Source organism: Elephas maximus, chromosome 24 (genome assembly GCF_024166365.1).
Source record: "Elephas maximus indicus isolate mEleMax1 chromosome 24, mEleMax1 primary haplotype, whole genome shotgun sequence".
Classification (NCBI taxonomy): Eukaryota; Metazoa; Chordata; class Mammalia; order Proboscidea; family Elephantidae; genus Elephas; species Elephas maximus.
The window spans coordinates 4619610-4645063 of NC_064842.1; the positions used below are offsets into that span (position 1 = coordinate 4619610).

The following is a 25454-nucleotide window of genomic DNA, read 5'->3' on the forward strand; positions in this document are numbered from 1 at the left end:
CAAAATGGGTGAAAGTCCATTTTTCGTTGTGGAAGGTCAACAGAATTGTACATTGGTCGTTGAAATAACTAAGTTCACTGACTCATTTTCTTCATTGTAGAATATGTGGGATATTCTTTTTGTAGAAAATGTGGTCTATAGTCAAAATCTTGCATACACTAAAAATGTTCTGATCCAGTGCATCTCATTCTGCTAAATGGCACACACGGCTTTCTCATTCAATTGCTAATATTATTATTTAAAAAATTATAAAAATATTATTATAAAAAAGTTACATCATGGATAGCTAACTCACACACACACATATGTGTAACTCATGTATCTCATTTGAATGTGTGAGTAAGCAGAGGAAGGGGCACCACAGACTATCAGTGTTTAGGGCCCTCACATGCCTTCATCCACCCCTGTTTGTGTTCCTTAGTCCACCAGAGGGCATTTGAAAACAGAAGGATAAGATGGATCAAGCAGAAGAAAAAGCAATGGCACTGTGGTAATGATTTAAGACGACAAAACAAGCCTGGATGTTTAGTTCAGAGAAACCTGCAGCTCACCAGCATCTGGGCCCCACTGGTGGTGTTGGAGAACAGCCTGTAGAGACTGATGACCCCGTTGGGTTTCACAGGGGCGCTGATGTTGACCACTGCTTGGGTAGAAGAGACGGCGTGGAACCTGGGGGCTTGGAGACCTTCTGGGGGGGCAGGCCCAGTTTGACACCATGTCCAGCTACTGGGTGCTCTTCCTGCTGAATTCACTGCCCACACCTCCAAAGAGAAATCAACAAGACCCAAGTCAACACAAGACACCCTCGACACCCTCAGGATGAAAGAAAAAGTTGGCAATAAAAAGCAACTAAGCACAACAGAAGGAGACACACTGTGATCTTACAGCCTTGTAAGCACAAAGAAAGGAAGGCTCTTCCTCTTTTTTGCCTCTGGCTGCATGAGCACAAAGAAGGAGGTTTAGGAGCCCCGATTTCAGAACTCAGAAGGCTGATAGGACCTAATTAAAAACTGCTCCCCTCTGGGTGGGAAGTGGAGTGATCTTGTCAGCTTCTCCAAACTGGACGGATCTGCAGACTACATAAAACTCAGCAATTATTAAACACCATCCCAACCAAATCTGCATTAAAATTAAATTTTCCTTTCATCAAGGAGGGAATAAACATATGGAAGGATGTATAATCTTATTTATCAAGCACCATTTGTATAATTAAACACGAATATCCTAAAAGGTTGCCTCAGGTTGTCATTTGCATGAGTAAGTAATTTGTAGGATGTCAGGTACAATAGACAGAGTAGATGGATGTGTGAGTGGATAGGGTTAAATTAGGACCAATAACAGCCAACCACACAGTGATCAATCAGAATGATAGATCTAAATGGCAATACAAGAAGACTGTTTGCATATTTAGGGAGGCCTGGTGGTAGCCCAGTGGTTAAGCACTCGACTGCTAACCGAAAGGTCGGCAGTTCAAACCCACCAGCCACTCTGTGGGAGAAACATGTGGTAGTCTGCTCCCACAAAGACACAGTCTTGGAAACCCTAGGGGGGAGTTCCATCTGTCCTGTACGGTTGCTATGAGTCAGAATCGACTCTATGGCAATGGGGGTTGGGTCTGCGTCTTTAAAAAAAAAAAAATTTTTTTTTTTTTTTTTTTTTTTAGGAGCAGGACTATTCCTTAGGAAGCTTTCTCGTGGTCTAAGTCTAACCTCAGGAATTTTTTTTTTTTTCATTTAGTGTCTTCTACGATATCTTTCTTTCAAAATTGGCATTGAGCTTTTAAAGACAAGGCTGAAAATCTTGTTTGATCCTTTAGTACACATGTTTCAGGAATGCAGAGTGTCAAAGTCACGAAGAACATTCAAAAATAGGAGATACTTAGAAAAAAAAAAAAAAACCTGTCAGAGAGTACTTTGCAGGGAGAGTCTAGTCTTGGACTTGTTTGTTTTGCCTTTGCGTTAGCAATACCTTCACCAGAAGAGACAGGAGAGAGGGTCAGTAGTGAGGCCAGCTCCTATCCGTGTTTCCATATGTTTTTGGTGGATTCCTTTGTGAAAGTAAAATTTCAGTTGTTGAATTACTCTCAGATTGCTGTCAAATGCAAAGCTCCAGCCCCTTGCTGATAGGATTGCCAGAAGCCCCATTTTTAAAAGAGAAAACTAACCTACTTACACAGCAGAACCTGCTTTTTTAACAGGTTAGGTTCGTTTCTCAATCATTTGCATAATAATCGCTCACACTTGTATAAGCTCTACAGTTTACAAAGCTCCGTAACATACGTCCGCTTACTGAGTCCTCACAACACAACCTTGTGAGGTAGGGGGAGAATGGATTATAATCCTATAAGGTCACTCTGAGTTGGAATCGACTTGATGGCAATGAATTTGGTTTTTGCTTTTACATTTGAGGAAATTGAGGCTCCAAAAAATGACACTATCTCGTCCAAGGGGAGAGAAGTTACAACAGTGGAAATGAGGATTCTGCTTTCCAGTGCTCTTTCCAATAAACTGTGCTTTTGACACCGTCTGTCATCTCTACACATAAATGATATAGTCAGGATCATGAAAATAAAATACCTTGTCCATAGACAGAGACCTGCATATCTGGATTAGGTAGGGTGTCTTAGGTTGCGTGGTGGTGAAGAGCTACGGCTGTAAACCAAAAAGTTAGCAGTTCGAATCTACCAGCCACTCCTTAGAAACTCTATGGGGCAGTTCTACTCTTGTCCTATAGTGTCAATATGAGTTGGAATCGACTCAACAGAAACAGACTTGGTTTGTTTCTTATGCTGCGGTAATGGATAGACATGCTCAGATTGTCCCAGGTGATGGAGGCTTCTTTTAAGAATACCAGTACCAGTTGCCGTCAAGTCGATTCTGACTCATAGTGACCCCATGTGTGCAGAGTAAAACCGTGCTTGGCAAGGTTATCATGGTTGTGACCCTTCTGAAGCAGATCGCCAAGCCATTCTTCCAAGGCACCTCTGGGTGAGTTCAAACCACCACTTTTTCAGTTAGCAGCCAAGCACGTAAATATTTTACCCCTCAGGGACTCCATTTTAAGGATAGACAGAAGCAAGGAGCAGAAAACTGTCTTAGTGTTGGGGGTGCTAGGCTTCCTGGGACTAGAGCCCAGGTCTGACTGAAACCACGGATCATCTTGTAACCCCCTCTGAGATAACCACAGCTCGTCTCACAGAAGGGAGGGTAGGTGCAGGAGGTTGTTGATGGAGAGGCCAGGTTTCAGGGCTGATGAGGAGGGCCCCTGGCTTCTCAGTCTGCCCCAGACCATCCTTCTTTACTACAAGTATCTTTTGTGGGGGTGGGTGGGGGACTTTTTTTACACAGTGTGTGACAAGGCTTGGAGCCCTGGTGGCATAGTGGTTAAGAGCTTGGCTGCTAACCAAAAGGTGGGCAGTTCGAATCTCCCAGACACTCCTTGGAAACCCTGTGGGGCAGTTCTACTGTCACTATGAGTTGGAACTGACTTACAGCAACAGCTTTTTTTTTGACAAAGTGTGAAAAAAAAATATGAGGTGCAAACATTGACATCAAAGTATTTTGCAAAGAGCAGGGATTCAGTAGGTGGCTTGAGGGCATGTAGAATTATATATATATATTTTTTATTGTGTCTTAGGTAAAAATTTACACAGCAAATTTGATTCCAATTTAACAATTTTTATATGAATTGTTCCATGATATTGGTGACATTTTCTACAATATGTCAACATTCTCATTACTTCCATTCTGTTTGTTCTTTTTCCTTTAATTTAGCTTCCTTGCTCCTCCTTATCTTCTCATCTTTGTTTTAGGGTAAATGTTGATTGTTTGGTCTCATATAGTTGGTTATTTAAGGGAGCACAGTACTCGCGGGTGGTATTGTTTACTTTGTAAGCCAATCTGCTGTTTGGATGAAAGGTGGCCACCAGGAGTAGCTTCAGTTTCAAGTTCAAAGGGTATATCTTAGGGCGATAGTCTCAGGGGTCCTTCTAGTCTATATTGGTCCAGAAAGTCTGACCTTTTTAGAAATCTCAGTTTTCTTCCAAATTTTTCTCCCTTTCTGTGTGGGACCTTCTACTGTGTGCCTGGTCAGAACCGTAGGTAGTGGTAGCTGAGCACCATCCAGTTCTTCAGGTCTTAGGCTAGATAAGGCTGTGGTTCATGTGGGCTACTGGTTGTATGCATTAGTTTCTTCTTTGAGTCCTTGGTTTCCTTCATTCTCTTTTTCCCAGACTAGTAGAGACCAATAGTTATATCTTAAATGACTGTTTGCGAGCTTTTTTAAGATCCCAGATGCTACTCACCAAACTTCAATATTTTCTCTGTTTATTGTGGTGTTGCCTATTGATCCAGTTGTGAAGAATTTTGTATTCTTTATTTTGAGGTTTAATACATACTGAAGCTCTAGTCTTTGATCTTCATCAGTAAGTACTTTAAGTCTTCTTCATGTTCAGCAAGCAAGGTTGTGTCATCTGCATAACACAGGCTGTTAATGAGTCTTCCTCCAATCCTGATGCCATATTCTTCTTCATATAGTCCAGTTTCTTGGTTTATTTGCTCAGCATACAGATTGAATAAGTATGGTGAGATGATACAACCATGACACACACCTTTCCTGATTTTAAACCATGCAGTATCCCCTTGTTCTGTTTGAACAACTGCCTCTTGGTGTATGTACAGGTTCTGCATGAGCACAATTAAGTGTTCAAATACAGACTAGGTGTAATAAAAATTCAGCAAGTTGTCAATTAATTGCTGAACACCAGTAGGAGATAACAGTAGTGCAGGCATGGCTATTAACAAGAAAGTGAGACATAATTTATAGTAAGTGCCTAGCATAGATCTGGCTCAGGGTTATAAACATCAGCTTGTCTTTACTTCTTTACTTGGGTGTAGAATAATAAACACTATTAAAGCTTTTTGATGCTGGTGTTGGCAAACAGAACTAAACGTCCTACCTTCTTGCATTATGTGAGCTTTCTCTAGATGGAGTCCTGTTTCCAAAATGTGATTTAATACACGGTATTTTAAAGTCTGGAGCCCCAATAGCATAGTGCTTTGCTGTATTTCTTTATATATGCTCTGTTAAAGAAAACTGAGCGATTACAAGAGTGTCTATCACTTGGAAATGTCTTTGGTAGGAGACCTTCATGATGCATTACTATCTTTCTTTTTAGTCTTCAATCAATTCGAGATCAAAATAGCATTCAGATAAATCAACATGCTTATGCAAAGCAGGATCAGCCTATTTACATGAGCTACTCAGAAAATGAAAGCCGTTTCAATGAAGATGCAGCGGACTGAGATAATGAGGCATTATGGATTTCATAAAACTTGTACCTCAAGGCAGTGTCTCTGGTACACCAAAATGACCAGAAGAAAGGCAAAAAATATCCACCCATGATTCTCTCTCCGTGAAAAGTCTTCTATGCAAAAGTCACTACAGGTTTCTGTCTATTCCCAACTAAGCAAGCGATAAAGGACCTGAAGTGTAGTTCAGGGTTCAGAGTAAAAATATGAACAGGTTATGTTTATGATTTCTGCAGAAAAACCATGACTCCTAGATTTGAGTCTATCCTTGTAGGGGAGGAGGGAGAAGCAGCCGAGATCTTGGGTGGGAAATTTGGAGCAAGACGTCCAGATTTTTCGGTTTTAATGAACCAATATAAAAATCAAGAAATGAAATGTCTTGTGAACACACATGGAGTTGCCTACTTATTCTCTCTCTCTTTGTTCTATTGATGTAGCTCCTATCTACCCACCTACCTATCTACCCACCTAACTTACCTCCCGCCTAACTGAGAAGCCCATCCATCTGGTCCATATCCTAAGATTCTCTAACTTGATCCTTGACTACCTAAACAAAGTGTGTGGGCTGTGCAGAGAAAAGACAGGACAGTGTCGGGGGAGGGGGGGAGAAGCAAGGCTTATGAACTCCATGGGCAAGAGAAAAAAAAAACAGTAAGGACACCTTTCATCTTTGATGTACGGTTAGTCCCTGGGCGATGAACGTCCGGTTTATGGACACCTCTTACCATGCTCTCCTTGCAACAAATTCTCCGCCACAGTCGCCTTCACTTGTTGCGTGTGCAGCTTTTAAATCACTGGAAAGGCTCCCAGGCTTTTTGTGTGCTACACCCCCCCAAAAAACAAAAACAAAAAAACCAAACCCACTGCCACTGAGTCGGTTCCAACTCATAGCAAGCCCACAGGACAGAGCAGAACTGCCCATAGGGTTTCCAAGACTGTAAATCTTTACGGAAGCAGACTGCCACATCTTTCTCTTGTGGAGCTCATGGTAGGTTCTAACCGACCCTTTGGTTCACAACTGAGTGCTTTAACCACTGTGCCACCAGGGCTCCTTCTTGCACTAAAGTAAGTCTAAATAAGAACCGTGTGCACCTGTTCCGACTTACCTACAAATTCTTAAAGATACACTTAGGAATGGACCTGGTTCGTAACCTGCAGACTGCCTGTATTCGGAATACCCTTATACCTGCAGTGTCCAGAATGAGTATATTTAATCTTTACAGTAAAAAATAAGGACGATTAAAGTTTCCACTGAAACACTTATTTGGGTTGGTTGATCCATCGTGCATCCTCCCCACACACAACCACAACCACACCCACACCCCTCACACACCCACACACACTCACAGACTCATACACCCTCACACATACAAACTCACACACCCCTACACACACACACCCATGCCTACTCACACACCCACACACACCCCCCACACACCCACCCACCTACACACACACACTCACACACACGGCCTCCCGCCACACAAGGACTATAAGAGCTAGGAGCTCTCCCAAAGAAAGGGCTGTGAAAGTGGGGATAACTGAGGACTGGCTGAGGGAGAGGTTTTTTTTCCTCAAACATTTCTGTTTTAACCATGAAAACATGTAAGACGTCAGTGAAAACCCTAGATTAACTACTTGAATAAATATAAAACAACTAAAACATTTTCGCCACAAAGCCTATCATTGATTTGCCTATTAGAAAATTAATATGTATATTTACCTTTCTCTTGTCAATCTAATTTTTTACTTTAACTAGTGACTATTACCGTCTTTATACCTGTCAGATAAAAGTTATTTTACTAACTTCTTTCCCCCTAAAGGACCAATTACTATTGTTTTGCCTTAAAAAAGTTGAATTGCATAAAGTGTCAGCATCTGCCACCAAGCTGCCAAGTCCGGCTGCTGAGGAAACAAAGCGTCTAATCTCTCGTTGTCTTCCTTTGTCGAACACTAGCTCTTAGAAATCTCCTTTCCCCAGAGCCATCTTGGCCAAAATGTGTTTCTTGGCCACTGTCACAAAAATCATTTTGGGTATCTGTATTAGAGTTTCTGGTGAGAGGACCTGGGAATTTGCCTTTTCAACCCCTTTCCAGGCTACTCTTGTGCCCAATACTGTCTGAGAAACACAGAGAGCTATTCTCTGTAGAACAAGGTATAGAAATCTAGGCACTATACCGTAACACATACAACAACATGCTTAGCTCAACCACGTACATGAGACTAAATGGGCACACCAGCCCAGGGCGAGGACGAGAAGGCAGGACAGGACAGGACAGGAAGGCTGGACGAATGGAAGTGGGACCCGAAGTCGAGAAGGAGAAAGTGTTGACATGTCATGGGGTTAGCAACCAATGTCACAAAACAATACGTGTATTGTTTAAGGAGGAACAGATTTGCTCTGTAAACCATCTAAAGCACACACACACACAAAAATTACCAAAAAAAAAATCTAGGCACTATACATTTTCAATTTCTGTTCATGTTATGTCTATTTAGGGTAGTGATTTGGATTACCTCTGAAGTAAGCACAACGCATATTTCTCTTTAAATACGTTACAATCGCAATAATCGGCATGGAGTTTGTTACAGTGACCACCGTTCCAAACAACAAAGAAGATCATAACGTTAAGGATCAGCTGCTGCGGAGTCAGCTCTGACTCACGGCGACCCCACATGTGTCAGAGCAGGGGCGTGCTCCACAGGGTTTCCCATGGCTGATTTTTCAGAAGTAGCTCATCAGGACTTTCTTCCAAGAAGCCTCTGCGTGGACTTGAACCTCCAACCTTTCATTTAGCAGCCTAGTGTGTCAACCCTTTCCACCACCCAGGGACTCCCCTTAGTTCAGCTTTACAGAACCACCTTCGTAGAACTCATAGGGTGCCCGGTTTCTACCTCAGGAACTAATCCTTAAAACCCTGATATCTCTGGAATTTTCTGGGTCTGTTTTTTCCCTTGCAGCCCAGATGAACATTATTCTAAATGACTCCAATTACTCTAACTCAGCATTTGCCCTTTTAATTTCATTCTGGGAGGAAAACGAGAATCTGTGAATAGAAGCATTTGTAATAACTTTTGCAAAAGAGAAAGAGAAGGAACCACCACTTTGTAGAGGTGGGAGAACAGGAGAGGTATCACAGGTTCTCGTGAATGGTGGTCGTTTGGGTACCTATATAGTTATTCTTTAGCACAATGTCCACACAGAGCTGGAAAGTAGTTTTCACTTTAATGGTTTATCTCATTCGATGGTTCATAGCTTGCTGAAATAACAGTTCTGAGAACTGACATTTTGCAAATGTAGTTTTAGTGCTGACTCGACGGCACCTAACAACAAGTCTTAGAGCACAGAGAAATTCTTAACGTAAATTTCAGGAGAGGATTCCTGATGTGGTTTTTTTCTTCATCATATAATTGAAAAACAACTCTCCGTAAGTGTAAACAGTGTTTTATGACCCTTTTGACTGAGGAAATGCCATAGGTCTTGTTAGGACTGGTGGACGTGTCCTTAGTGACGCTTCGGATACTGTCAGCACCCAGCTGACGCTCATTTGGTTTTGTATCTGTTATCATCTCGCCCCCAAGAATGGGAAGAGGAATCGCCAAATTCAGCCAGTGATTTTTCACAGAAAGTGTCTATTCTGTTGACTCCTTGTCCTTGTCCTTGGAGCAATCTGAGATTTTGTTCTTTTTCTAGGCTGCTTATTCTAAGAGTTGTGTTATAATGTTACCCACAATGGACAAAAAGATGGCGGAATTTTTGAGCTCTCTGCAACTTCTGTGATATTCTATGAGGTTTCCTTGTGGAATAATGACAACCTTTTGACAAAAAAAAAAAAATTAAACAATTCTGAGGATATATTCCTATCGAGCAGCACTAAAGCAGGCAACATCATTGTTTATAAAATCTGGAGAATGTAAATATATTTGATGATAATTCACATCAGAAATAAACAAAAACCCGGTATGAACAGCCATGCCTGTAATTAATAAGTCAAGTAAACAGGTTGCGCGTTAACAGGCAAACAATTAAATTATTTGTTTCCTAGGGGCATGTAATGAGATTGTGATCACAGTCCCATGAGAGAGACAAATAGATATTAAAAAGGTCTTTCCAATACCTGTATTGGCTAAGGCCAACAGCTAATTCAATAGATTCGATCAAAATCACCCTTCTTTCACTGCTCCTGATTTATGGCTTTGGCGGTAGTTAGTCATCACTCATTGCAGTTTGCTGTCCAGTGCTCATAAATTATGCTTCATAAATAAAAAGATACAATCAAGGAAATCATATCAATTCATCTACATCCTTGGAGTATGTATTCCCATGACACGCTAAAGCCTTTTTTTGTGGTGGGTTTTGAATATGTTAGACTAGTAAGAGGCCAGCACGGACTCTGCCAGAATTGTGGTTAGAAAGACTCGTGGCTAAAAAGAGAAGGCAATAAGCCTCAAATTACAGGCTTACAAGATTATTTTATTTTATGAGCAGTCCTGCAGGTTGTACTCAGGAAGGACTAACTTGCTGGCAAGCTCAGGGTAGCTCTTTATTTAACTATCTACCTATCTGATTTTTTTCCATCCTCAAATGGACTTTCTTCAGCACTGGTGGTGTAGTGGTTAAGAGTTTGGCTGCTAACCAAAAGGTCGGCAGTTCGAATCAACTAGGTGCTCCTTGGAAACCCTATGGGGCAATTCCACTTTGTCCTATATAGGGTCGCTATGAGTTGGAATTGACTGGAAGGCAACAGGTTTGAGTTTGGTTTTTTTGGCTGTCTGCACGGTACTTTGCAGGGTGTATTATAGTTATACTTTTACAGGTATAGTCTCTGGATTCCAGGTTCCTTTCATCTGAAACACTTTGGATCAGGCAAGACGGAACATGATTTTAATTGAATTCTGGAACCCAGGGGAAGAAGGGGTAGAAGTGCATAGTTGTCCTTCCTGCTGGCACTTTTGAAATGCGGAGACGAGGAGCTACTAAGGGAATCTTGAGACCTACGGCCATTTCCTCACTATAGATTGGTGTCTCCTGTCCCCATCACTTAGCACACTGCCTTGCCCCGTGGAGTTACTTAGAAAATAGATTTTGAATATGATTCTTCCCTAAAGTATCAGGAAGGAGAATCCAGCTTGAATCAGTGTTAGTGTGAAATGCTGACTGAGTCTTAATTTGCTTTAGGTAGCTATATTGAAATTTTGGAATTTATCACGTACTAATTTTTATCGTTTGTATATGTTCTCCCCAAGGGGAAACAGAAACCAGACCCAGTCCTCAAAAGATGAATAAAAGTGGTTAGTAGGTGCATTGAGCACTTATATTTTATGTTGTTTTTGTGTGCCATCGAGTCGATTCTGACTCATAGAGTTGCTATGAGATGTGAATATATTTTTATAAGTTTATTAAAAGCATTAATTTATTTAAGCCACCCAGCAAATCTATGAAGTTGGTACTATTATTATCTACAATTTACACATGAGGAAGTTGAGGCACAGAAAAGTTGTGCAACTTAGCAAATGGTAGGGCCAGACTTCAAATGCAAATACTTGGTACAAATCCCAAACCGTGTACTTCTGCTCTTTGTGTGTTTCTATCTAAGGCCATTGAAGAAAGGTCTGGCATACCTTCTCAATGTTTGGCATCCTGCCCTGGGCCTGTTGTAGAGCCCTATATGGACTGGCTGCCTCCGCAGGGGACAGCCCTAAATTCAGATGGCGGGAATTGCCAGAACAAGCATGGCATCCACCCCTGAGATATTTATCACGATACAAATAATATTACGTAATTCACAGAGGCAAATACTACTAACCTGACTGTTCAAAACATGTGTACATGTACCGAAATTCCATTATGTTAACTAAGATAGTAACCATACCCTGAAGGATATAACATTGGAAATAGATATTTTCTCCACAATAAGTTGATAGGACAAACTAAGATCATGGTGACAAATTATGACTAATGTCTCTAGGAATGAGAGTCTAGTTAACTAGCGTCTTACTTATGCAGCACTGCTGTAACAGGAATACCACAAGTGGTTGGCTTTAACAAACAGAAATTTGTTTTCTCACAGCTTAGGAGCCTAGAAGTCTGAATTCAGGGTGCTGGCTCTAGGGGAAGGCTTTCCCTCACTGTCAGCTCTGGGGGAAGGTCGTTGTCTCTTCAGCTTGTTTTCTGGTTCCTGGGATATCTCCATGTGGTTTGGCATCTGTCTCCCCCCATCTCTGCTTCTCTCAGCTTGTTTAATCTCTTTTATATCTCAAAAGAGATTGATTTAAGACAGACTCTACCCTAGTCCTGTCTCATTAACATTACAAAGACAATTTTTTCCCAAATGGGGTGACCACAGGCATAGAGGTTAGGATTTACAACACACATTTTAGGGGGACAGAATTCAATCCCTAACAACTAGGTAAGATTATCATTTATTATTTCAGCAGATGTTGACTGAGCCCCTACTATGTGCCAGGCACTGTTCTATGAGCTGGGGCTACACCAGCGAAGGAGGCTGGAGTTAATATCCTCGTGAGGAGAGACAATCAATAAACCCAAACCAAAAACCAAGCCCATTGTGGTCCAGTAGATTCTGACTCATAGTGACCCTATAGGACAGAGTAGAACTGGCCATAGGGTTTTCAAGGTTGTAAATCTTTACAGAAGCTGACTGCCACATCTTTCTCCCATGGAGTGGCTGGTGGGTTTGAACCACTGACCTTTTGGTTAGCAGCAGAGCACTTAACCGTTGTGTCACCAGGGCTCCTTAATCAATAAACACAAGTGAAATAAACAGGTAACCATAAGTGCTAAACAGAAAACAACGTAGGTGACAGGGTAGAGAATGGCCAGGCTGCCCGGGAGGTGCTTTCAGGAGGCGATACTCAAGCTGGGGAGTAATTGGCAAGAAAGAGGCCACCTTATGAAGCCCTAGGAGAGAAGCCTTCTGGGCAAAAGGAAGAGCAAGAGTGAAGGCCTCAAGAATGGATTTTCAAGGAGGCTGGTGTGGTTGGGCTTGGTCAGTAAGGGTTGGAGGGGCATGAGATGAGACTGGAGGTGGACAGGAGCAGACCAAGTAGAACCTCATAGAACTGCGAGGAGTTTGCATTTTATTGTTGCCGTGGGAGAGTTTTCAGTAAAGGAGCAACTTTATCTGATTTTCAGTCTAAAAGGATAACTGGATATTGAACATTTTCTATGTATTTATATATTAAAATTTTAATTTTATATGTGAGTAAGTGACGATGTCTTGGCATTTAAATTCTCTCATTTAAACTTCACAGCAACCCTACTGAGGTAGACCTTTCTATCCCAAGTTTACAGAGAAGGAGCCTGAGGCTTCCAGAGGATACAGAGCAAGTTTTGCAGCCCAGCTTATATCTATAGCAGTTTGCCTTTACAGGGTCAGGAGTCCACGCTCCTGGGAGTGCTGGTGCTGGAGTGAAGAAGCTGTGTCACAGAGCGATCGCCAGACTTGGGGGTCAGAAAAATCGGACCCAAGTTCAGACTCGGCCACTTTTTAGCTGGGGAACTTGCTATGTCACTCAGATTTCTCCTTTATACAGAAGGAACAGCAGTGCCTACCTCTCTCACGGCTATTCTGAGGTTTAAATGCAATAATATTTCTATAAATTTCTGAGGAATGGGGTCAGGGTACATAAGTTTATAAATATTTTATCAAGATTTTGAAAGCTTCAGAGTGTATACAAATGCAATTTGGAGGAAGCCATGGGGGTGAATTTAAGAACACAGTCTTCAGAACCTGAATCTCCAGGTTCAATTTCAAGTTCTTCCAATTAGCAGCTCTATATCCTTGGGCGTGTTACCTCAGACTTTCCACCTCTAAAATGTTATTAGGAATAAAAAAAAAAAAAAAAAAAAGCTTATCTCAAATACAGGTAAAGTGCTCAGCAAAGCCCTTAGCACATAGCAAGCAAGAAATAAACAAACAACAACAACAAAAACCCATTACCGCTGTTGAGTAGATGCTGACTCCTGGCAATCCCATGTGTGTCAGAGTACAACTGTGCGCCACAGGATTTTCAAGGAGCCCTGGTGGTGCAGTGGTTAAGCACTCAGCTGCTAACCAAAAGGTCAATGGTTCAAACCCACCAGCCTCTCCAAGGATGAAAGATGTGGCAGTCTGCTTCGGTAAAGATTACAGCCTTGGAAACCCTGTGGGGCAGTTCTACTCTGTCCTGTATGGTCGCTATGAGTCAGGATTGACTGGATGGCAGTGAGTTTTGAAACTTTCTGAAGTAGAGCCCTTTCTTCTGAGGTATCTGTGGGAGGGTTCAAACAGTCCACTTTTCAGTTAGTAGTCAAGCGCTCAACCATTTCCGCCACCCATAACCCATTGCTGTCAAGTCCACTTTGACTCATAGTGACCCTATAGGACAGAGTAGAACTGCCCTGTAGGGTTTCCAAGGAAAGCCCAGTGGATTCGAACTGCCGACCTTCTGGTTAGCAGCCACAGCTCTTAACCACTACGCCACCAGAGTTTCCTTCTGCCACCCAGGGACTCCTAAATAAACGATACTGATTGTTACAGTATTATTTGTGTGAAAAGACAGGACATTTTGGATGAAAGAATGGGACTTGATAACAATTCAGTAAATCATTCCTGGGTTCCCTCCAGCAGCTGTGGAGCAATAACAGATTTGAAAATTCTTCACAGCACATTCTGAGCTTAGCCCACATCTCTATCTGTACCTTTCTTCCTGGTACTTCTCCACTCTAGACTTTTGAGGGTTAGAATAAATGTCTGTCTCTGCAGAAATATTGCTCCTGTAGCAAACTTCATTGATTGGATGGTATTCTCTACTTTGTCTTATTATTAATTGAAATTTCTTGGAAGAGTCCCAAAGGATGAGCTAAAGAAAACATTGGAGCAATTCAATGGATTTTTCAGAGAAAAGACTTTTCTTTCTGGTTTCCATTATTAAGATGTCTATAGGCATCAAGAAGAGAACTGTACAGTTTCTTAGATGCTTATAGACATCTTAGTAATGATCGGATCCATCAACCAATAGATAAATCAATTAGCAAGAGAAAGTCTCACCCGTCTTCTTAAGACTCCAATTGAAGGCAACTGCTTTAATTAAATGTGTTAACATTTCGTTTCTACCTGTAGAACGGACCAGCCATTTTGATTGCTTCCTATAGGCTAAGACATCTAGAATTTAATGAAAAGGTCCATTGGTTCAAGTACTTGAGTGCAATCTTCCCTTGTTGTTGTTGTGTGCTATCGTGTCAATTCCTACTCATAGCAACCCTATAGGACAGAGTAGAACTGCCCCATCGTGTTTCCTAGTCTATAGTCTTTACGGAGCCGATTGCCAAGTCTGTGTTCCTGCAGAGCTGCTGGTGGGTCTGAACTGCTGACCTTTTGGGTTAGCAGCCAAGCGCTTGACCACTGCACCACCAGGGCTCATTGCAATCTTCCTTAAGCCTTCATATTTACTTAGAGTTATCACTAACCATGGAGTGGCAAGCCAAAGGCTGCCAGGCAATCCTTTAACACAGACAGGATTCTACTCAAGGCGATGTGATATTGGGTGAGAAGCAGTGCCAGTCTGAGTATGGGGGATGGGCTGGTTATTCTCCATTTGCCCCTAGATTCATTCTTTGCCCTTCTCTCCCTACTCTGTGCCCAGGAGGCTGATTTCCAAAAACTGCCTCACCTGGAATCTTCCCCTCTGGCTTCCCATTGAGTTTGATCAAAGGGCTGGGAGAGAACTCAGGTTTTTATTTCTCATTCTTCCTCTCTTTGGCAGCACAGTTTGGCAAGCATGTGTTCCTTTTCTATGACCACAGCTTCCATGGGACAGTCCTCTCCACTGGACGTAGCACTCTCTGACTTCTGGGAATGGCTTCTTCCCTTTGACCCTGAGGTATTGAGGATAATAGCTTCCAGCCATTGCTAGTCCCTGAGTACTTAACATCCCTTTTTGATTCTCTCAATCCTGCCCACACCTCCATAAATAGTCTCTTCATTAAGTTCTGTTCATATATCCCCTTGAGTATGCCATCTGTTTCCTGCTGAGATCCTGATTGATACAGGGAAGAACATTTCAAACCATTACACAGGTACCATTAGTGGTGGGTGGGCTGACAGAGGCATTTGATCAGGAGGGGGAAATTTGGAAGAGCATTTTTTTTGTGAGACTGGAGAAATATCTCCTCATGTTTCCGTAGAATGATTTTTTTAGTCAAGTAGCTTTTTAAAACCAAGGTATCAGGTTTGCTACCCACAAGCCCATTTGGCCAGAGAGCGGACATGAGGTTTTGGTTTGGAAGCAGTGCTTTGATGTGCTGTTCCTTGAAATAAGGAGGCCTCTTCTTCTTCCCTGGGTCTGTTGTTCCATTACCCAGATCTCTCAAACATCTATGTTCATAGCTGATACTCTCATCCTTGTATCTATACGACTGCACTACTCATGGGTGTGTTTCTTTGTCTTATCAACTAAAATCTAAGTTCTCGAGGGGAAGAGTCCGTGGTTTTTAGCCTCCTGCCCAGTCTTAGGAGTCCCTGGGTGGTATGAACAGTTAATGCTCTTGGCTGCTAACTGAAAGGTTGGTGGGTTGAGGCCATTCAGAGATACCTCAGAAGAAAGGCCTGGTGGTCTACTTTCAAAAAACTAGCCATTTAAAGACCTATGGAGCATAGTTCTGCTCTGACACACATGGGGTCACCATGAGTCGGGATCAACTTGACGGCAACTGGTTTAGTGACTAGGTGTACACTTTGAACATAAACCCACTGCTGTCGAGTCGACTCCGACCCATAGCAGCCCCACAGGACAGAGTGGAACTGCCCCATAGGGTTTCCAAGGCGCAGGTGGTGGATTCACATTTCCGACATTTTGGTTATCGGCAAAGCTCTTCACCGCTGCGCCGCCAACACTTTGAACATAGTGGGTGTTTATTAATGACAAGTTATTAAACACTCAACTTATAAAAATACTTCTCACTCTTTCCTGGGTGTTTTTGCAGAACCTAAGTTTGAGGTGCCTTTGAAGCAGCCTTTATTTGCATGGCCCTGACTGCTTCATTGGAACGAGAACCGTTCATGGAGAACCATGAAGGCAGGTTGGAATTACACAGCGTTTGCATTCAATTGGAGAAAATCTGGTTGCATTTCACATTTCATGTCCAGCAAACAAGCTTCCAGCACAGAGACAGTAGGATCAATATCAGCTTAAGTGAAAGATAAATCTGGGTTTCATCAGCACGAGAGTGAGTGCCAACACGTCTTCAGATGAATAACTTGTCTGAAAGGCAACGTAAAGATCACCAACAAAAGCTTAAGAATGAAGTCCTAAGGAATGGTACGAGAGCCAGAAAAAGTACACAAGAACTGGAGCATGACCCTGAGTGTGCTCATGTACATGAACAGAAATGACCTCCTGGAGGAGGAACAAGATGCCCATGGCAAAAAATGATTCGGCACCTGCTCGGGTGTAGAATGAGTTTTCAGACATGGAAAAGTCCTGGTGGCCTTCAGTCTAAGCAGTAGCACTCAGGCCCTAAAGCTTCAGAACAAATGCACTACCTGAGTCAGACAATATCAATAAATCATTTAAAACCTTAATCTGGGGGGATGCGGAGCTTAGTTCTCACAGGAGAAACAACCAAACAAAAGCCTCCATGCTGGTCAGAAATACCTTAGTGAGATTAATACCTAATTAAATGCAAGTCCAAAGCCAAACATAAAACATGTTCAATACTTTTTCTCTAAATGTGATACAGAAAATGCTTGGGAAAGAGACAGGGGAAGGGTAGAGTCGACAGAAAGCCAGCAATCAGAAGCAAGTAGGTAATGAGAGAAATCCAGAATCAGGTTACTAGGGTTGGAAGGAATTTGAGTCCTAGGTCTACTTGTAAATTATTCTTTCCCTGAGCAGGGGTAGCAAGGAGAAGAAAGGGGTGAAAACCCTAGTAGAAAGGGCATTACTCTCTCAGAGCTTACTTGGCTCTCCATCAGAGATTTTTACATTTTGCTCTGGTGGTGCAACAGTTAAGTGCTCGGCTGCTAAATGAAAGGTTAGAGGTTTGAATTCATCCAGCAGCTCCACAGCAAAAGACCTGGTGGTCTGCTTCTGTAAATATTATAGCCTATAGCAGTTCTATTCTGTCTCATGGGGTTGCTATGAATTGAATCAATTTAACAACAAACAGCAGCAGCAGCAGCCAGCAATATTTTGTAAATGACTCATCAATACAGACAAAACAATTTTCCTAACCTGGCACTTTCCCCTCTCTATCAGATTGACTTGGCGTTTTGGAAGAGAGAACCTTCTTCTTTTAAGCTGGGGGATGGGGCTTAGGTGATGAGGAGCTACTATATAGCAGGCATCCTGCTAAATGTCTTAGTTGTCATGACATGCCCATTTAATGAATGAGAACAGTGAGGCTATGGAAAGTAATTTGCTCAGGTTGTGGGATCTTTGGGGCTCTGGTGGTGCAGTGATTAAGAGCTTCACTGCTAACCAAAAGTTCAGCTGTCAGATCCCCCAGCTGCTCCCTGGAAACCCTACTGGGCAGTTTAGTTCTGTTCTGTCTTGTAGGGTTGCTATGAGTTGGAATTGACTTGGCGGAAACAGGTTTGGTTTCCTGGTTTTGGTGGGATCTTTGTTTCCTTATCTGAAAAACAAGATGGCTATGATCTTCCCGTGTGAAAGAGCATAGGAATAGTTCATACTGTACAAGGGTAAAGTGTTTGATTATATGGTTGGTGTGTGTAGTGTACTGGGGCGCCCATTGTTTCAGGCTGAAGACATTTCCCACATGCCCCAAGGAGCCCTGCTATAGTCCTATGTCCAGGACCACCAAGTCCTGGTCCTCCATGCCTTGAACTCAGTGGTTGGTTCATGTGGAAGCATGTGGTTCACGAAGCTCAGTCAGAATACTGCTCTTGGTTGACCTATGGAAATTGGGAGAGAGAAGTCCTCTTTTCCGCCCTAAGGTGGAAAGGATAATAATACCTTGTATGAGGCACTTCCCTAAGCCTCTTTGATGTATTGACTTGTTTAACCTCAAAGCAAGCCTATCCATATTTTAAAGCCAAGGGAACAGAAGCACAGAGAGAAAAAGCATCTGGGAGCAGCAGTGGCTGTTTTCTCTGCTACCTGGAGAGTGCCTAGTGCAGAGAAAACCAAACAGAGACAAGTGAGATGAGAGAAGGAGGGAGAGAGAATGGATCGGACAGTCCTGGGTCCTGTATCCCAGCCTCTGCAGGCCTGATGTTCACAGCTTCTCCTTTGTTTGAAGGAATTATTTCAGTTCTCTTCCCAAACAGGTGAGTAGAAATAATTTCTTTTCTGTTTGAGTTAATTTAAGTTGAGTTTCTATGACTTGTAGTTAAGTAGTCATAATAATACCTTATTGATGGCATGGGATTTCTCAAGCCAGAGGACTTACATGAGGCTCTCATACATAGTATAGTAAATAAATAAATTAGATTTCAATAAGAGTCATGACTATTGATATTTTGATATGTCCATTTGGGTGATGGATAACCATGTAATCATTTATTGCCTCAAGCTAATCTTATACGCTCACTTGGATTGACACAACTTAAAGCTAAATACTATTAGAAAATCACATTTCTTTGGTCCAGCATTTGTTGTCAAGATTCAAAATTGCAGATCACAAAAGACAATCAAGAGAAAATAAAGCTTGATTACATTTTATTAAAGTAGTATGACTGTATCTTACTCCTACTTGGGACCATAGGCCTTAGGACTAGAGGAGCTTTTATTTACAGATAAGAAAAGGCCCAAAGAGGCTGATTGCTCAAGGATCTAGAAATAGTGACAGAATGACTGGAAGCTGCTGCCTTTCTCCTTCCTTCTTACAAGGTCATCACCCACAATTGGTAGCCTTCTTTGGGGGTGGATGTAGAGAAGTCCCCACAGTACCCTCCAGAAGTCTCTAGTCAACAACAGGCAGTATGGTTCCCCTTCTGTGCCTCCTTTACCATCCTTCTGTCCAACTTCTTCTGCGTAAATTCTCAGACAGAATTGTCTGGGGGCAGTGTAGGTCTCGTCAGAAGAACCAAACCTGTTGCCTTCAAGTCAATTCTGACTCATAGTGACCCTATAGAAATGAGTAGAACTGCCCCATAGGGTTTCCAAAGTGGTGGATTTGAACTGCAGACCTTTTGGTTAGCAGCCATAGCTCTTAACCACTATGCCACCAGGGCTCTCAGAAAGTTTAAAAAAAAAAAAGAAAAGTTAAAAAAAAAAACCACTTGCCATTGAGTTGACTCCAACTCTTAGTGACCTCACGTGTGTTAGAGCAGAACTGTGCTCCCTAAGGTTTTCAATGGCTGTTTTTTGGAAGTAGATTGCCAGACCTTTCTTCCAAGGTACCCCTAGGGGACTTGAACCTCCAGTCTTTAGGTTAGTAGCTAAGCACATTAACTGTGTTTGCACCATCCAGGGCATCCTGTCAGTGGTAGGTTGCCATTCCTCTGTGGACTGAAGCACTGGCCCTAAGATCAGGCCCACGCAGGAGTGAGACACAGGGATCCCTTCAAGGCTGGCCTGCCACTTCTCAGACACCCAGTTGGAGTCCCCAAGTGTGTGTGGGTGCTTATCTTGAAAATCTGTCAAAGTGGAGAAATTTCAGGGAAACTAATTAAGTTACTGACAGCGTGATTCAGTGCAAGTGGGAGCCTTGGCAGGTGGTGGCAAACCTGTGGTGAGTCATTGCCTTAAGCGAGAGTCTGAATAAGAAAGCACAGCTACTGGGGTTACTCTTCAGGCTTGGCTCACTCCCCCGACATGGAAACGAAAGGGCCTTTTGGAGTAGAGTGCCCCCAGATCCCCCTTCCGAGCCCTGCGGAGGGACTACTTATCTTAACTGCTTGCTGAACAATTCAGAACTTCCCCACATAGAGTTTGGAGGCTTGTATTGTATATATCAGTACAGCCCAAGTTTGAAAGTGTTGAAGATAGAAATGCGTATTGTTTATGAAAACTCTCATATCAGGTTTCTCAATATTCTGTAGCAGAGCAAGCCTGCCATGACTGCTGAAGGAGAAGGTCTGCATACCGGAAGAATTGTGTTTAGTATAGATGTCTCTCTTTCATGTATGAACCACAGATTTAGAGAGTTGTTGGAGAATTAGGTTTTGGTAAACGACATTGCATTTGAAATTCACTGAGAATGCTTGGTGGGACCCTGTTCTCTGTCAGGCCCTCCCCTGTGTCGTTCTGCAAAGCCACCATCCTTGTGAGGTAGAAAACCCACTTCCTCATTTCCCTGATTTTCATTTCAGGTCTGACATTTCTCAGCAACGTGGCTTGTATGTCATCTAAACTGCTTGTCACAAATACAGATTCCTGGGATTTTTGCACCCTCTAGCGCCGAGGAATCTGCACTTTTAGCAAGCTTTTTGGATAATCCTTTTGTATCCTATACACCGGGAACCACTACCTTCACCGAGTTCAGTATTGAGGGATTACTGAAAATTACAAGGTGCTGTAAAGTCACATGGCTTCTGTTCGTTACCAGATTGGTTATGTGAACTGTTGTGAGGTTACGTGTCATTTGCTGATCTGAATTCCACAGTCTTCTGCAGTGGTTCTCTCTGCTTTCAGTGAGTAGCCCTTTCTCCAGGTATTCCCGACTCCCTGCCTGTCAAAACTTTCCACATTCTATCCTGTTAGCCCAGACCTGTATTGCTTGGTCAACTGATCTGATGATTTAATCTAGACGAGAGAAGGCTGTCTTTTTCTTCCCACATAACAACTAAATTCTAGCAGCTGCCTTCAATGAAAACTCAAAAACAGAAGTGAAGTCAATGATGTCCGGCAGTGTAGGGGGTGGTGGGAAGTCATATCTGACACCCTCACGGCATTTGTGTAAATGGCCCTACCCATCTCAGGTCATCATGACCCTTCAGACTAATAGTTCCACAGCTCTGGGCAGTTTCTAAGATTATGCCCCCTCCTCTTTAGAAACACATGGATTTCTTCAAAAATACAGTCCTCTGCAGAAGAGTGAAATGATTGCCAGGTGCTGGGTGAACAAATGTGTTTAGGAGAAGACCGTGTGCTCTGAAAGACAGCTTGCAGATGAAGTAACCCTCAGATAGGCTTGTGAGCGATGCAAGTTCATCTTACAGAGAAAATCGTCTTTTGTTAAAGGGGAATCAACTCTTTTAGTACACTACTTCTCAAAGGACTTCTGTAGGATTACTCAGGTTCTATGTAGACACAAAGAAGCCCTGGAGGCACAGTGGTTAAATGCATGGCTGCTAACGAAAAGGTCAGTGGTTCGAACCCACCAGCTGCCCCACAGGAGAAAGATGACGGTCAGCTTCTGTGAAGATTATAACCTTGGAAACTGTATAGGATAGTTCTTCTCTGTCCTATTGATTTGCTATAACTTAGAATCAATTTGATGGCCACAGGTTTGGTTTTATACAGACTCAGTGTTGACACACCCTGGATAAATCCAATACTTTAGCATACTTACGGCAACATTTAACCTGTATTTTTCAAAATATCCTTTTCTGTAAGAACTGGGATTTGGGGCTGATAGGCTAGATTTTGTTTTTTCTCCTCTCTGTCCTTCTTATGTTGTAACAACATGGGATTAGCTAGTAAATACACACTTGAAATCAGTTTTTGTCATGAAAATGAAACCAAATGCTTTCCTTTGGGTGGAATGAGGACGGAAGAGGAGATCACAAAGCCATGAGTGAGAGTTACAAAAAGAGTCGGCACAACCTGAGGCCTTGATTCGCTTCCCCTCTGAAACATGGGCCCCTTGGTTGCTGGTAGGAGCCCTGGTTGTACGGTGATTAAGTGCTCAGCTGCTAACAGAAAGGTAGGTAGTTCAAATCTACCAGCCACTCGGGAAAAAGATGTATCAGTTTGCAGCTCTCCTCTGTCTTACAGGGTCGCTGTGAGTTGGAATCAACTCGATGGCAATGGGTTTGGGTGGTTGTTGATGGTCCTTAGTTCCTGGTGAGAAATCTGACTAGAGGCATGACACTTGCTTTGAGTTTAACATTTCTTAGAAAGCTGGAGAAAGGAGCCCTGGTGGTGCAAAAGTTAAGTGGTTAGCTGCTAACCAAAAGGTTGGTAATTTGACCCCACCCAGCAGTTCTGTGGGAGAAAGACCTGGTAATCTGCTTCGGTAGATATTACAGCCTAGAAAACCCTATGAGGCAGTTCCTCTCGGTCACATGGGGTCCCTATGAGTCAAAAATTGACTCGGCAGCACCTAACAACCACAGAAAACTGAGATGAAAATTCTACTGATCATGTGGTCAACCGTTTAACCCAATGACACAACACGGTGCCAAAGGAGCTATAATCGCTGGTTTGCTTCCAGTATTTATGAGTCATTTAGTTTTGTCTAATTAGAGGCCAAAGCTTTCATGTTGATTCCATCCAGCTATCTCAAAAGGTGTGATGTATTCATAAGGAAGACTCGATAATTGAGGCTAGAGGGGTCTTTGATAACTTGTCACATCTCAGTAAAGATAATGACAAAAGCTCAAAAGGAAAGCCATCGATGTTCTACCTGTTTTCTAACAGTATTTGGATTCCAGCAACGGCATCAATAGATATTTTTTTCCTTCATGACAGGGGCCACAATCCTTATCTGAAACCCTTGGGGCCTGATGTGTTTTTAAATTATTTTGTTTTTCAGATTTTAGAAAGGTAATGAAGTGCATGTACTGTTTACTTGATAACACCTGCAGTAGGATCTGGGTAGCCACTTTGTAATAAACTACAGTATATCTGGAGAAAAATGTATAAACAGTCATATAAAGTGGGATAAATAAATACTACAAGTAGTCCCAAGTCTGTTCAGATCAGGCGCTGCCAAATGAGTTGTGTCAAACTTAACACAAAAACAAAAAACATTTGGTTTTTAGAGATTTTTAGATTTGGAGTTGGAAATAGGAGATTGTGGATTGATATCTGGAAGTAGCTTGAAACCATTCAGAAATCTGCATTTTCAGTTCTTACTGACTTCAGTGGGTAATTTATCCCACACGTCATTGGCCTAAAACATCTTCTTTAACACTGAAAACGTTACATCTAATATGTATACTCGTTAGTTTGTCAGCATGCTCCTGGTGACTCAGTGACTATTATTTCTGGTTATGGGAAGCTTCTGAAGGCTCACTTTCCGATTTTAGACAATTGCACTCGACATTGTGCACGGCACTTAGAAAGTTCCTTTGATTGCAAGCAAGAGAAGCAGATTCTGACTTAAGCAGAAAGGGAATTTATTGGGAGGCTACGGAATCAAAGGAATTGCTGAGGAGCCATGCTTGGGACCAGCAGGTTCAGGGAAGCTTGTGGATTGAGGTTAGGAATATTTCTTCAGGACTTCGCACCTCCACTCCTTTTCATTCTGAGTCACTGTGCTGAAGATCAAGCCCCGGGCAAGTCTGAGAGGCTGAGAGACGCCTGTGCCCACCACTTGCCAGTGACAGCCTCACACTGAGACTAACACTCCCACCCAGCCTGAGAAAAAGGTGGGGGTGGGGAGAATCATTCCAAGACAGGAGATGAGGCTGCTGTTACTGCAAGAGCACAAAGGGACCTGATGACAAAACAAAACACACCTAACGAAAGGCCTCCTTAGATGTCAAAAAACATTTTCAGGGTGCCATTCTGAATCCTTGGCTTTTTGTTGTTAGTTGCCGCCAAATCGGCTCTGACTCATGACGACCCCACACGTGCGGAGTACAACTGCTCCGTGGGGTTTTCAAGGCTGTGACCTTTTGAAAGCAGATAGCCAGATCTTTCTTCTGAGGTTCTTCTGGGTGGGTTTGAACAGTCAACCTTTCAGTTAGTAGTCCAGCACGAAACCCTGTGCACCACCTAGAGCCTCCTTCCTTGGATTTTTAGGGGCGTGCAAAGTCCAATTTTTGAGGCCTTCCTCATACAAAGCTTACTTCATCCGTGCACAGGTGAGTTGCTTTCTTCTAGACTTTTGTCAACATGCTTGAGTGCAGGGGCTGGAGTTGTTTGCCCTTAGATTTTATTCTGTCTTGGTTCAGTTACTGAGTTATTTTCAGAGTGATCATTTAACGAGGAGTGTGTTTCCTACCAAGGCAACCCTGACGGGGGAAGCTTAGCAGCAGAAACCAAGTCCTCAATAAGAACATCCAAATAAATATTTAGATTCTCTGCTAAAATCAACGTAAAAATGACAACCATGTATCACATGGATCAAGAACCAAGAAATGAATATGGTCTTTGCTCCTTCATTTACTGCTTAAGCTTTTAAAAAAGAACATCACTAAACTCCTTAAGCCCCGTGTTTCTTTAAGTGGCTTTTCAAATGGCAAGCAGTTTTCCCAGGCAGGCTCCAATGTGTGTGCACACAATCTCCGTTTGAATGGCTCATGACACACATTCTTACCTGATACTCGTATTCTGTGAAAGGCAACAGTTCAGAGTCAATGAAAAAGCTCGAGCTCCCGTTATAGGTTAGCACTGGATTTGATTTTCCAGGCTGAGTCGCTATTTGCCTTCGGTACAGTTCATAATACAGAACTTTTCCATTTGGCTGAAGCGGTCCTGCCCACACGAGAGAAACAGTGGGCCGGAGTCCTCCTGGAGCCATCTGTACCTCTAGGTGGGGCGGTGGCTGCATCAGAGGTGGAATTTCAGGGGTCTCTATGGGTGCCCAGTCACTGGACGCACATCCCAGCATGGTGCACGCTCGGATGCGAACTTCATACCTTTAGGACACAAGGCAGAAATCACTGATTATCAGCAGAACAGATTTTCATGGGAAGAGTCTTTAAAAGCCCAAGTGTTTTCAGAAAAAAAAGAAATAATTTTAAATAAGTTTATTTGTTATTTATAACCTGTTGCTTTTGAGTAGCTTCCAACTCATGGCAACCCTGCGTGCGTGCGTCAGGTGGAACTGTGCTTCATAGGGCTTTCAGTGGCTGATGTTTTGGAAGTAGATCTCCAGGCCTTTCTCCCGAAGCCCCTCTGGGTAGACTCCAGCCTCCAAACTTTTGGTTAGGAGCTCAGCACCTTAACCTTTTGCACTACCCAGGGACTGACCCTTTTGAAGAATAACGAAGTCCTGTGCCCATCGAAGTCTTATATTTTAAATGTTCCTGATTTTCCAAACTAAAGGGAAGATTCTCATCTGTC

At 42.6% G+C, this 25454-nt stretch overlaps 1 protein-coding gene across 4 annotated transcripts in view; it reads right to left on the reverse strand.

Annotated features, from left to right (window-relative positions):
• USH2A (usherin) overlaps nucleotides 1-25454 on the reverse strand; it is a 906431-nt gene that overhangs the window by 26802 nt on the left and 854175 nt on the right. For all 4 annotated transcript variants that reach the window (XM_049868234.1, XM_049868232.1, XM_049868231.1 and 1 more), the window contains 2 exons: nucleotides 24706-25027; nucleotides 552-761 (listed from right to left, as the gene is read on the reverse strand). In XM_049868234.1, the coding sequence (XP_049724191.1) occupies nucleotides 552-761; nucleotides 24706-25027 (532 nt within the window). The remainder of the gene's footprint in view (nucleotides 1-551; nucleotides 762-24705; nucleotides 25028-25454) is intronic.